The sequence below is a fragment of the Echiichthys vipera genome, assembly GCF_963691815.1.
Source record: "Echiichthys vipera genome assembly, chromosome: 20".
NCBI classification, from domain to species: domain Eukaryota; kingdom Metazoa; phylum Chordata; class Actinopteri; order Perciformes; family Trachinidae; genus Echiichthys; species Echiichthys vipera.
Window position 1 is genome coordinate 20,778,772 of NC_139845.1, and position 14,985 is coordinate 20,793,756.

Here is a 14,985-nt window from a genome sequence, read left to right on the forward strand (position 1 = left end):
AATCTAGGGCTTTTGTCTGGGAGCTCGAAAAACTGCAGGATTAAAGTTATGTAGTGTGAAATAGGCATAAAAGGAGAGTGGATATTAGAGCTGCATCAGGTGGACACAAATTACTCCTAATGATTAAAGAACGATACTGTAGCTCTGTGTCTGCTGGATAAAGGGCAATTGTTTGCTAACATGCTGAATAAAGCTACTTCATAAGGGGATTAGATGTCAGTTTTGTATTTACAGCCACCAAAACTATTGAAACCTTAACTACTAACATATTATAACTTTATAAAGTTTTTATAGCTAATGTATTAGCAAGCAGTTGCCTACTTTAACACATCCAGCAGACATGGAGCAGCATCAGTTTCTGACTAATTCTGTCCATTTGATGACTTTTTAAGTTTCCTCCCTCTAGCTATGGTTTGGTCTTCCAACTCCGGAGAAAAACATTTGGATCCACAGCAGCTATGGCCAGAGTCTGCAGATAGTCAATCACTTTTGTCTGTTGTTTGGTGGTGTGCAGCTGACAGGGGTCAATGGTTTTATGCTGGAAATGAGGGTTGATGAGAGTGGAATTTGTGGGCCAAGCAAACAAGCAAAAGCAATTAGCAAGAGCTTTGGAGTTGGTGCTTGGAGGACTCAGGGGAAACCACATGATGTCACTCTGTTTTTATGAATTTCTTCCATTAGGCCCTTGCAGGCCTATTTATCCACTCTTTCCTAAAAAGGCTAATCAGCCATGAACAAACATTTTCTTTTAATGGAATGGATAATCGCACTGTACAATCATGTGAGCGTGGTAAACAGACAGAAGGCAGACACTCCTCACCTGTCCGCAGAGGCCTCTGGATCCACACTGACCCCTTTCACTGTCATAACATTTACATTCCGACACACGACATGACTCAGGGCCAACCTTTATGTAACAAACACTGATAAACTGTGCCTCTACGCCCAGGCACATACTTTGGACCGAAACACCTGTTAAGGTCATGTATGTACATTCGACATGCTGGAATGCAGCTGACATTCTTATGAGAGTGACTCGCCAGAAGTGGAACATGGCTCTGTCAGCTTCACTAAACGAGCACCAGGCCTAACGGACGTACAGAAGCCAAGTGGCAGTTGTCTTTGCTAAAGTAGGCTCAAAAGAAAAACTGATTGTCCTCACAAAAAACGGCCGTAGAGCTGCAAGCCTCTTATAACAACCCACATATACGTCAAGTGTGAAGTCTTTGGTCACGAGTCCAAGTCAAGCTTCAAGTCTCTTGTGCTTGTTATGAGTTATCATCTGTTGCACGCCATCCAGTCTGCTTAGAACACAAATGTTACAAATGGCTCTGAAATCGTGTAACTAAAGATATGTGGAGAGCAAAAGCCTATTGAATATTACATCGACATGATAACTGAAGCAAAGGCAATCGTTCCTTAATCTTGAAACAAATTAAGAGCTTGCTTGAAACCGAGGACATTGATAAAAGAGATGTACATGAACTCCAAATCTGCCTGGCTCGTCTACTGTACACTCTAAACAGCTTTACATCTAGGCTTTTTTTTTTTTGAAAGGGGATTGTGATACACTGGCTGAACCATAAACTCACCTGATCAACACCTCCATGACTAATGGAAAGTTCACAGAAATGTGGAAACAAGCAAGAATCCTGCCACATTTTAAGTCTGGGGCAGATGATCAGGTGGGCAATTACCTGCCAATTAGTATCCTTCCTGTTTTTTCAAAGATTTTGCAAAAGATTGTGACAAAACAACCAATGAATCACCTATAAATAAATAAATAAATGATTATCTTCACCCATTGTCATTTGAATCCAGACCTAAATTCTCACTAGAGAGTGCACATTGTTATCTGCTGGAAAATAATCCAAACTTACATAGACAAGGGAAACTTGGTGGGAGCCGTCTTTGACACAGTTAATCACAATATTTTAGTTCCAAACTTTCAAAGTACAATTTCTCTGATGAAACTCTATCTTGGTTTATATCATACCTTATGAATTGTGTCGTCATCAACAATATAAAACCGTCATTTTCAAAGTGTAAAACAGGGATCCCTCAGGGATCGATCGTAGGACCGATACTCTTTAGCCTATATATAAATAATTGAATCTTGCAAAGAGGGGTGGTAGTGGTGTATGTGCCAAGCATGTTTTTAATATGTATTAATGTGGCTATGTTTCATATTTTTAAAAAGACCTTCTAGGGACTGGCATTGGAAATTAGCAATAGCTATAAATGCTGTGTCTATGTGGTAGCATCTGTCCCTATCAATTAACCGTGAACTGAACACAGTGTAGGTATACCTAAGAAATTCAAGGCATATAACAGTATCAGCATTGATTAGTTGATGGTATACAGTATGATAACAGATAACAGGCTATTGCAATGGAAAAAAAACAGTCCTGATGTAAATTTGTCAATAATATAATAAAAAAAAATAAAAGACTGTTCACAAGTCCTTAATCTCGAGTCTCAAGTCACTGTGTGTGCGATTTAAGTGCGACTCATCTCTGTTGCACCTCTTTCTTGAATGCTCCACCAGCCTAGCTTAGAGTCGCACATGAAATGTATTTATCGGGATTTCCAAAATCTGAAAAGAGAACAAAGGTTGCGTGGTAAATTCAGCAGTGCGTGTAGTACACTGTGTGATCTCTACACTAGCTACATCAGCAGGGCCGCCTGGATAAGAGGTTGACTGTGCAGCGAGCAGTGAGCTGTTTTGACTAGGATTGAATGATCCAAATGGATAAGACTGTAGCTTGTATGATTTGATACATTGTCTGTACACAAATATCAGATGACTTGTCAGTGTAGATAACTCAGAACAGTGTGCACATTAGTTATCTGTTAGCTGATAACTGTTAACAAAGAGCTAAAGGATGTAGAACTAGAGATTGGTTTCAAGGCTTTTGGGTTGATCTGCTCTTTCTAAGCTGTATAAGCATCAGATCTGAGTCCAACCAAAGCTCTGGCTGCTTGATTCCAACAGGCTGACAGTGTTTACATGAACACTTTGGAAAGCTAAAAATGTCTGCTATCTGACTCCATTGCAGCGGTTTAGGAAACGGGAGCGTAGCTATGTTCCCCAGGTCCTATGTTCCCTGCTTTCTATTTGACCGGGGAATATCGGAGCCTTTTTTTCAGAAGGGTATAGATGTCACTTTGTCCATGCTGCACCATTTATCTGCTGAAATCAAATAACGATAATAATAATAAAGGATTTTCCTCACCGTGGGATTCTGTCAGAGAAGACAGAATACATTTCATCAAGGATCCACCTATTAGAAACGCATATTTACATTTACCTAAAAATAGAATGTAACAATGCAGACAGTTTGAGTTTTATTTGCAACAACAATGTCATTAAAGTGTAATTCCAGCGTAAAATCATCCTGTGGTCTTTTGCACTCATCAAATAAGCCATCCAGACAGTTTTTTGGTGTATGATCTATTAAAGGAGAAATCAAGAAGAGTCACTAACAGCCGAATGTGGCTAACACTGATTAGCTCGGGGCAGTACGGTGAAGACACCACTTTACTATGAGAGGAGCTGGTACAGGGGCCAGTAGGAAGTCTTTAAAACACTCTTAATAAACTCTGGCTTCACTAACTATGTTGTTGGTGCTTCGTTTCATGTGTAGGGACTCTTCTCATGCTACTGCAGAGGTTTGGTGTTAGTGGTTAAAAAAGACGTTTAAATACCTTCACTGTACTGCCCCGAGCTAATCACTGTTAGCCACAGCCAGCTGTTAGTGACTGTTAGCGGCTTTCTGGGATTTCTCGGTAGTATTTAATAGTTTATAAATGAAAAAAAAACTGTCTCGGTGGCTTATTTGATGAGTGCAAGTGTTGAAAAAGACCATGGGATGTACGCTGGAGTCACTTTAAGGTACGGGATAAAAGTGGAATCAATCTTGGCAAGACAGCAAATAGCCAGAGTGTAATTCCCAAAATGGGGGTACAGGGCATAAGAGAATAATAATACTATGTTTCTAGTTTTGACCCCAACAAGTCTGGCCCAGTTAAACTCTGAGTCTGCCTTCATGAATCACGTTCTGTAGTTACCTTGTGTCAGGTGGTTTTTGCTGAGACAAGAATATGGCAGTGAGTCATTGGCTTGAGCAAGAATGTGTTGCTGTACCCTAGCAGGGCAGCCAGGGCTGGGCAGGGATTTGAAGAGGTCCTTGAGAAACCACAGCCCAATCATAGTGATCCATGCAAAGTCTCCCACACCCACAGAGATCTCAGACGGAAAAAAGTACTGAGGAGAATTGGCTACGTGTAGACTCAGTGTAGACAATATGAGCAAAAGGACACACAAACGGCCGCACAAAAGGATTCCCGTTGTCATTTTTCATTTACCTCGAATGTACACAGTGAAGAGCCTGTGGTTGGCACATACAGCATCACAGGAGGAAGATCAGTTTAACATCATTTACCTCTAGTGAGAAAGTTAGTGGTGTGGTTGGAAACAAACATGGGAAACGAGCCATACGTTTCTTCGACATGACACTGTAATCACACGTTCTGTCAAACAAATGCAGCATGTTCTGAGAGGAGGTAACCGCGTGACCCACATCTCTGCAGCTGTATACAGCAACTGACTGTAATAGTGTGGTGTCTGTAGGTTCGCAGGTTTTCGGGGTCAAAAGGATCACAGCATTCGGAGGTCATATATTCCGGGCTGTCGAAATAGCTCCATTGCATAACACGTAATAGTGAAGCCATAAGAGAATGTATTTGGGGGAAAGACATGGCAATATAAGGAAGAGCATTTCTTTAAACTACTTGTACGTGCAAATCTGTAGAAGCGTGTAAAACAATCATGTTTAAAGAATGAGGCTGGTCTTATTCTACATTTTTCTTATTTTAGTCGGCAATATATATAATTACTTATATACTTACTCTATACTTTTGAACTTTCCACCCTTAACTGTATAGCACAAATTAGATCATTTTGAAAACATGAATCTTTAAAAATGGGTAACAAATATATACCGTATTTTTCGGACTATAAGTCACACTATTTTTCATGGTTTGGCTGGTCCTGTGATTTATACTCAGGTGCGACTTATATATTAAAATATATAATTTCACATGTTCATTAAAAAGGAAATTGGTAATCGAGCAGCAGAAGGAAAGTTTGGAGTGAGCGAGAAACTTGTTCGGGACTGGGGGAAAGCGGAGGATACTAAAAAAAAGCTAATCAGGGCTAAATGCTAGATAGCCACAGCTAGACGAAAAAGTTCACAAATAGGTGCTTCAACAACGTGCTGCTGTAGAGTCAACGGTGCAATTACATCTCCACGCCCAGGTAGTTGCCAAGGCGATGAATATACAGTAAGTGTTTTTGCAAGAGGACCTTCTTGGTGTTACCACTTCATGCAACGCAACCGCCTCTCTATTAGAGCACAGACCCAAAACATGCGACTTTTAGTCCGGTGCCACTTAAATATGTTTTTTTCTTCTTCATTATGCATTTTTTAGCTGGTGCGATTTATACTAAAGAGTGAATTATAGTCCCGAAAATACGGTAGTTTCATTTTGTTCGTCAGTGGTGACACTGGTGATCTACAAACTGTAGCCATCTTAGCCACCTTAGCATGTCAGTATTTTGTGGCTTAGCAAAGTTAGCAAACATAAAATCCATCATGGGTTAAACTTTAAAGGCATGGTCATGCAAAGTCTTTGTGCTTATTTGTGAAATATTTTGCTCTAGAAGCTTGGGTTTGTAGCAGTACCCGTGGGACTAGTTGCTATAGCTAGCCGGCTGGGCTTGCGCTAGCCAGTTCCACTCCCTTAGAGATTCTCTGGGTTTTCTCTCACCTGTTCTGTTTACTCCCGCAGGCAATGGTGACATTTTGTCTTTTTGCTTTTGGCAACAAAGCTTTAATACACACACACAATACTTTTTTTTGAACACATTTTTTTATTGCTTTTTGCAGGTGAAAAAAACCCGAAAAACCCCAACATGAATCCCACTATCCCTCCCAACAGCCCACGTCAGGCACTGTCACAATAAAAAAAAACAAAAGTAAAAATAAAGTAAAAGAGGAAAAAACGGGGTGTGTGTAAAAAGAACCACACTAAAACTTATAGCAAAAATAACTAACGTATTTTAAAAGAGAGAAAGACAACACAAAAAAAAAATAGGGGGGGGGGGGTCTCTCTCCTTCCAGCACTAGGAAGTGTCCTCAGCATCATCAGGAATAACAGTGATTCTACTGCTAATAAAAGCAGCAGTGGGTCCCAGGTTTGGTGGAATACTGTCAAAGATCCCTCTGGGAAAACCTTAACTTCTCTAACGTTAGACATTGCACACAATATACTTTTGTGCAACTGTGAATGTTCTCATCTGTCCAGGTCATCGTTATCCCCAAAGCAATTTCAGTCAAAAGCAACAAGTAGATACATCCACAGCTGGTTTTAGATACTTCATCAGTTTTGCTAAAAAATAAAGGAAGATAGACTTCTCCTTTAAAACGTGTGTGTGTGTGTGTGTGTGTGTGTGTGTGTGTGTGTGTGTGTGTGTGTGTGTGTGTGTGTGTGTGTGTGTGTGTGTGTATGTGACTTCAGAGTGGGCATTTTGGTCAAGCAGACGAAAACTAATCTGTTGAAAACCTGTCACGCGGGCAGTGACATCACACAATCTGCAGTCTCCATAACGCAAAAGTGAACGTGACTCTACACCATGCTCCACATGCACACACCCATATCCTTACCCACCTACACGCACACACATACACACAAACACACACTGCAGGGTTCTTTAGCGCTTGATTGTGACACTATCATCTATGAGTTATAGCGTTACAATTAAGTTTTATAGACTATAACCCTCTAAAATGCAACTAATATATCACCCCCCCCCCACACACACACACACACACACACACACACACACACTCCTGCTCTGTCTGCCAGCTGTGAACAGCATACGTGCAGTCTCACACATAGTCTCCTCACTGACTGCCGCCTTTTCCCCACATTGGTTATTCACCCAACATTGCCTGGATGACTGAATTCTCTGCTATGTCTCTCTGCTAACGTGTAAAAGTTATTAGAAAAGCATTTTTTTTTATTGTTAATGCACTTCACTTCACTTTTCTCTTTCATTTTCATTATTTTTTAAAATGCAAACTTGTGGCACTCAGCAAAAAACAACAGAGGTAGTCAGCAAACTCAACTCAGGCTGTTCTCTATATCCTCTGATTTCACTGTAAGGCAGGGGTGGGCAATTGCGGTCCTGGCGAGCCACTGTCCTGCATGTTTTAGGTTTCTCTCTGCTCTAACACACCTGACTCTAATGCTCTGCTTGTTCTCAAGCAGCTGATGCTTGTCACAGTTCGATCATTGTTAGAATCAGGTGTGTTAAAGCAGAGAGAAACCTAAAACATGCAGGACAGTGGCTCGCCAGGACCGCAATTGCCTACCCCTGCTGTAAGGTGTGGTTAAAGGTGCAGCAGAGCACATTAAGGACCACACCCATTAGTGATGCTGGTGCAGTCACAAGATTTAGTCAACCTGCCCGTGTAACCTAATCATCCGTGCAATAAATCACATGGCTGCAATCCACAGAATACAGGCGACTTGTACTGATTTTACTACATTTTGCAGTTAAGTATATCCAACATATAGTGAGGACACTCAAAGAGGTGTAAAGGAAGTAAAACCTTAACCAGAAACTGAAAAACTAGGCTCAGATTCTGTGGGTCCCTTTGAATCTTTTCACAAAAGCCACGCTCATCTGCATCAAGCTAGATTTTCCACCATTTGTAATTGTGTCCAAAACTGTTTTTTTCGCTACTCCCCCTGCAAAGTTTGAGCAATCGTCACCAACTTTGGTTCAGAACATCTCCGGATCAAGTGGGAAAAAGTGACTTTTATGTTCCATAGAGTTTTGCTACGGCAGGGCACCGAAATGTGCTCAAATGCTGAGGTCAGGGCAAAAACCTGTCATATCTGCTGAATGCAACCACATTTAAAGGACATGTGAGGATATAATGAGTAGCTATTTGGCTAATAGGTAGCGCTGTAGCAGCATCATCTAACCATAAAGGAAGGAATCTCTGCTTGTCTGTGTATGCATGTGTGACTGTCCTTGGCATAGCTCAAGAACCGTTCACCCAATCGGCTTCATGCTTGGGGGTCTATTGCTGAGGACCCGAGCGAGTTCAGTCTCGAGTGTGGCATCGCTGCGTATTCATTCTGTGGCTCAGTGGTGGAGTGGGTTGTCCACCATTCGAGAGATTGGCGGTTCGATCCCCACCTCCGCCCGTCCACATATCGAAGTGTCCTTGGGCAAGACACTGAACCCTGACTTGCTGTGAATGTGACAAGTAGTGTGAAAGCGCCTTGAGTAGTCAGAAGACAAGAAAGGCCCTATATAAGTGCAAGTCCATTTACCATTCTGAATGGCCACGCTAAATATAGCAACCAAATATGAATAAGTAATAAAAGCTACAGTATATAAAGTCGTCCTGCTGGGACATTTCCATAGGCTTTATAAAAACAGCATATCTGATCATTTGTTTTACTGTACTACAGAGTGACGATGAATCATTTTCATTAAATCTCTTGGCACACATTAAGACCCTTAAGACCAACTGAGCCTCATTTGATTGCCTCAGCGCTGGGAAGTTTGCTTTGAACAGCAGCAAGATGAGAGCTTGAAATTTCAGGAACTGGTAAAGTAAACATGGAGTCAGTTGTGGGATATTGATCAGTCCTATCAGCAGATATTGCGCAGTCATTTTGTGGTGTGACTCAGACAGTAAAAAAATCCCTAAATGTCCTTTTTTCCATTCATTTTTTAAAATTTTATCTTTTGACAGTCCCCGTGCAGATGTTCAACTAAGTGTCCCATTCATTTCCTTTGGGATGCTGCATAACCTTCAGACTCTGGCGTTCTGCCAAAGCAGTGTGCAAGCATCCAACAACTCCACAACAACCGGAACTCTGACGTCCCAGTGACGCCAAACGCCACACGTCGCCACCTCTGATACATCCAGTGCCAGCTCCAACGACGTAGCCGGGAGCAGTGAAGGGGAGTGATGCTTTCAACACACACACACACACGCACACACGCACACACGCACACACGCACACGCCCACGCACACACACACACACGCACACACACGCACACACAGCTTAGTACCTGGGACCTACAGCCTAGATTGCTACAGTAGATGGATGTTTGATGTTCAAACCAGCACGATGACGCTGCACTTGAATAACATTCCTGAAACAACAGAAAACAATAAGAGAGAACATCCATAGCTAATAAGCAATACTGTTTTACAGTTTTTCTCAATTGCTAAAACACTAAACCCTGTTGTCTGAACCAATTTCTCTGTTGCCTGAACCCACTGATTGAATCAATCACCCTTTTGACAAAACCATGAGCACTTTTCACCTGTTTAGACACAACTTACCAACACATTTTCATTGTGATGCACCTGTGCTGCATAATGGTGAGCACAGGTGGCAAAAGTCAAACACAATTAAAGCAAGGTTGTCACTACTTGAACACAACAACTCAAAATTGATCACACTTGTGGCTAATGATGTGAGGGAATATATAAAGCCAGTTCAGAGAGCACTGATTTGTGAGGCACTACAATGGATAGAAATCTAAGAGGAAGAGTTTGTGTGAGAGGAGGTCGAGGTGGTCAAGGTGGTCAGCGAAGACAAAGAACAGTAATATCTGACGAAATCAGAGCTACTGTGATTGACCATGTTCTTGTCCATGGTATGAGCATGAGGGAGGCCGGACAAAGAGTACAACCAAACATCGGTAGATTCACTGTGTCCACCATAATCCAAAGATTTAGAGAAGAGAACAGGTAATTATCTTTTTTGACATTATAGTACAGTATGTAAATGTTGAGAGCAAATTACTGTATGACATATTACAGTATATACTGTACCACAGTATACTGTAAGTAAATATATGTTTCAGTACATCACTGTGCCAATGTACTGTAGTATTGTAATGGAGGGTTAGTCTAACTGTCTGTAGGCCTAGTATTCCATGTATATTTTTTGTAACTGCATGTTCTCTTTTAGTAGAATTGAAAGACTGCCACATGGGGGTGGGAGGACAGGTGGCACATGTACACAAGTGACAAATGCATACGATTTCTGTTTGTTTTGTACAAGTGCTGCGTGTAAATGCACAAGATTTCTGTTTTTTGTCTTTTTGTAAAGTGCTAAATGCAAGTTTTTTTGTTTTGCAGCATGCATTCAGCTTCATGTCCTGAGCATTGTGCTTTCTATTTTTCTATGTAGTGTTTAGTGACGGCTCAGTAGTGTTTTTACAACAAAGTTCAGTTTTGGGCACAGATTGAGCTGTTTGGAGGTGAAAGTTTGGTTTTGCAAGAAGAGTCTGAGGTTTTGTGAATGTAGCTTGAAAATTGGGGTTTGTGTTTAAAGTTTAGAGAAAAGGAGAGAAGCTTTCAAGAAATGTGTCTTAGCAATCGAGAAAAACTGTAAATTAGGAATACTGTAGAAAATATACATATGATTTATAGCTCTGTGCACATGCCACTCCTAGCACTGCATACACAGCATTTTGCATATTTGGAATAGAAATGACATTTATTTTTTTCATTTTTAAGTTTATTTGACAGGACGGCACCCAATAAACATACATTTCAATGAATGAAATCTGATGCATTACACAGAGATGAAGCCAAAAGCTCAGTCTAACCCTCAGGTTCCAGGCAGGTGAACAACAACAAACGGCATTTACATTCACAACTGGAAGGATCAAATACTGTCTACACAGTCAAAGGATGCACACACGGAAGGGTGGTAGTTTTTTGATTTATGAATAGTTTATAAAATGACTTTCTTGCATGTCAATTAACCACTTTTTTTAGAAATGATGGCAAAAGAATAATGTTGGCAAAACACTCAAAATGAATTTGTGGCTGAGATTTAAAACCCTAATCTATGACGTCAGAGAAGAAAGAATGTCTGCAGGCAGACTGTACACACTCCCACAGTGTTTGCTTGAGTTTCAGAGGTATTTCCCCTTCATTCAAATTTAAACTAGCTGTGCTCAACTACTATACAACTATACGTATCTCTATACTCTAGCAATGATTGCTCTCACAGGTAGGCCTACAGGTCAACAACATAATATCACTCACTTCACTCATTTCCATTGATGATGAAGGGGATTTTATGCTGTACAGTATATTTGACAATTAACATGAATACAATTATTTCATCAAAAAAGTAAAGTAAGTAAAGTAAACAACAAAATGTTACATCACAAAAAACAGGTCATAAAAATGACTTTGATTTCAGTCGGATTCATAAACAAATGACAATAAAGAAAATTAAGTAAATATTTTTAAATGATCCCAAATGAATAACCAGTGAAATACAGAGAAAATAACAAAGAAATGAGAAACCATATCAAATAAATACAAATGTATCATCATAATGGAATTGTTTTTAAAATAAAAATACATGAAAGAACACAACAAAATATATAGAAAATATAATACAAAGTCAAATATGGAATTATAATATATATATATAGATATATTTATATATCTATATATATCTATTCCGGCAGCATATATATACATTTATATATATATATATATATATTCATTTAAACACACACACACACACACACACACACACAGACACACACACACACACACACACACACACACACACACACACACACACACACACACCCACACACACACACACACACACACACACACACACACACACACACACACACACACACACACACACACACACACACACACACACACACACACGCACAAATTACTTATTGACTATATATTGGTATATATATATATACATATATACATATATATATATTAATTTAAACACACACACATAATGAATACATATTGATATAAATATGAATATAATATATATTATACTCTGTATATGTATATTTACATATTATTCACACATTTATATATATATACATACATATTATATTTATACATATATCAATATATATTCAATATATATTTTTTCATGTTATTTTTTGCCATTTTTGGGTGAAAAGCCCCTTTTGAAAAGTTTTTATTTAATTTCAAACAGTGCTTTTGTCCCTTTTGGCATTTACTTTCATAATGCCACTTTCTAACTGTCTAATTTCCATGTCGGAATTAGAGAATAATAACTCACAGTAATGAGTTTCCGACTCTGAACAGGGAAAATTGTTTTCTGCAAATCCAGTAAAAACTCTTTTGGAACTTAAAGTGCACTGATGAATCCACTCTTAACTATTTCTCTGGCACCTCCTAGTGGAGCAGCACCGACGGTGCACGAACCATTGGAAGAACTCCTTTAGGGATTCTGTGGAGTTTTACAGTCTACAAAATGACAGTTTCTAAGAAATCAGTGTTTACTTTAGACTTTAGTTGTTTTTTTTTTGCAGTTTGGAGAACCCACTGAAAAACGTTTACATGGATGGGTGAATCGTTGAATATCTGCACTGATGAGATCAAATTAGACATATACAACATACAATCTCAACAAAATCGGAAAGTACTTCAGTTCATTTACACACCAGTGACTCCTGTTACCTGTTAGGATGAGTCTAATCAGTGATCAGTGGTGGAACAAATGATTAGGGGAGTGGAGTTTTTACCACCTCTATTACTACAGGGATTGAAATATGGGTAGAGTTTCTCAGTGAACTTACAGCCGATAAAGGAGTAGATGAGATCTGCAGCATCTACGTCATAGAAGGAGACCAGACCATCTTCGTAATCCACAAACACCCCCACCTTTTGAGGCTTCGACTTCAGACTGAGAGCAATTGAAAGGCCGGCAAGAGCTTGATACTTTTTTCTATCAGTCAAGCACACAGTCCAGAAGCCGTTAGTAGGGGACGTTATCGAGAATGTGTTCTTCCTGTTGACAGACTCCCTGGCCACTCCTAAAATCCAGGCAGTCTTCCCTTTAACCTGAACTTCAAAGTAAAATCTTCCTGTAGAGAAGCTCTGCTTTGCTAAGACACAAAATAAGGAAAACCTCTTTGGGTTGTCTGGAAGGTTCTGCTTTATGTCACCATGACGGACTTGTTTTCCATCATCAGACAGGATGATATATTGATTTGCTGTTTCCTGATCAAGAGTCACATCCACTGCACACTGCTGGACCATCTTCATCTCAACGTCACCATACAGGTTTTTAACCTTTTGACGGAGTTTCTCCTCCAGCTGAGCCACAGCTTGCTTGACACTCCCCTTAGATGAGTGGACTTTGACCTTTGACCAGTCCTTGGCAGGGTTAAAGGTCGAGCTTTGGAGGAGCCGGAGGTGGTCTCCAGTACGTGAGAGCTGCTCCAGCTCAGAGCTTCTCTTCATCAGGTCAGAGATTTCTCTTTCCAGCTCTTCGATGAAACCTTCAGCCTGTTTCTCTGTTGTTGCGTGCTTCTTTTTAATTATGTTGATGAGCTCAGCCAGACTTCTCTCAACAGAATGGATCAGAGCAGTTAAGACCTGCACACTGACTGCCGTCTCTCTGTCTGCATTGTCCCTGCTGAGCTTCACTGACTGTTTGAGCTCCTGAATCTTCAGTCGTCTCTGCTGGATCATGTGCTGAACGTCAGCCTCTGACTTTCCCAGATAAGCTTTCTTTCCTACATATTCATCTTTTAAAGAAACGTGTGTCTTGTAACTCGACTCAGTGTAGAACTGACACACACATGTCTGGTCTGTCTTACAGAAGAGCCCCGGAGGTCTTTCATGCCTTTTACACACTCTGCTTTCCAGATTCTCCACAAGATCAATCAGCTTATGTCTTTTCAGGTCTGTGATTCTCTGATGAGGCTCAAGGTGAGTCTCACAGTAGGAGGCCAAACACACCAGGCAGAACTTCAGGGCTTTCAGTTTGGTGTCAGCGCAGAAATCACAGAGAACCTCTCCTGGTTTGGCTGGTTGCTGCTCTGAGCTGCTGCTGACTTCCTTTACATATGACTGCCTGAAGCTAGCAGCCATCTCAGATATGAAAGTGTTGACGCGCAGTTCAGGTCTTCTGTCAAAAAGCTCTTTACACATGGGACACTGACTCTGGACATTAATATTCCAGTGTTGTGTGATGCAGTTCTTGCAGAAGTTGTGCCCACATGGTATGGTGACTGGATCAGTGAACACATCCAGACAGATGGAGCAGAGAAACTGGTATTCAGTGAGGCGACTGCTGGCTGCGGCTGCTGCCATGTCTAAGAACAAAAGTGAAAGTGTGAAATAAAAGCACTCTAGACACTTTACAGCATCAAAACAAAAGCAAAAGTCATGTGGAAACAAATAGCTATGTTGCACATCTCTCAAACATTTAACTGTGTTTTAGTTCCGTTTTTTTGTACATTGCTTTGAACCACAGATCACCTGACTGACCTTAACACACGACTTGTGACATGAGATGCATGCAGCGCTTCAGTACACCCATTTAGGACATCAAGTGAGACGGAAATAGCATGCTATGTCTCAGAAGACAACCAATGTAGGACCCCATTAAGACCTGGCATTAACATCTGTTCTGAGAGATCGGATCAGAGCAGTTATGGCTCAGAGGTAGAGCGGGTCGTCCTCAATTCGATAGATCGGTTGTTTGATCCCCGCTCCTACGCATGTTGAAGTTTCCTTGGCACTGGCCCCCGAAATGCTCCCTGTGCTGTGCATGGGAGTGTGGTGTAAATGGTTAGATTAGATGGTATGTGGGTATCCAGACTAGATTAGATGGTATGTGGGTATCCAGATTAGATAAAATGGTATGTGGGTATCCAGATTAGATTAGATAGTATGCAGGTATCCACTGGATTTTTATTTATTTTTAATGTATTATCATTTCAGGCTGTAAAACAATAAAAGTGACTTTTTCAAAAGTGTACCATGACTTTCTATAGCAACTGTAGGTATGAAGACCTGATGTTTTGTAACGATTTATGTGAAAGTAACAACTGAAAT

General features: G+C 40.4%; 1 protein-coding gene across 1 annotated transcript; it reads right to left on the bottom strand.

Moving 5' to 3' along the window:
- Positions 1–12,615: 12,615 nt before the first annotated feature.
- LOC310962608 (E3 ubiquitin-protein ligase TRIM21-like) lies at positions 12,616–14,238 on the bottom strand (the record flags this gene model as incomplete). Its single annotated transcript, XM_083935113.1, has 1 exon — positions 12,616–14,238. One exon carries the CDS (start codon positions 14,236–14,238, stop codon positions 12,616–12,618), a length of 1,623 nt encoding a protein of 540 aa, XP_083791239.1.
- Positions 14,239–14,985: the final 747 nt, after the last annotated feature.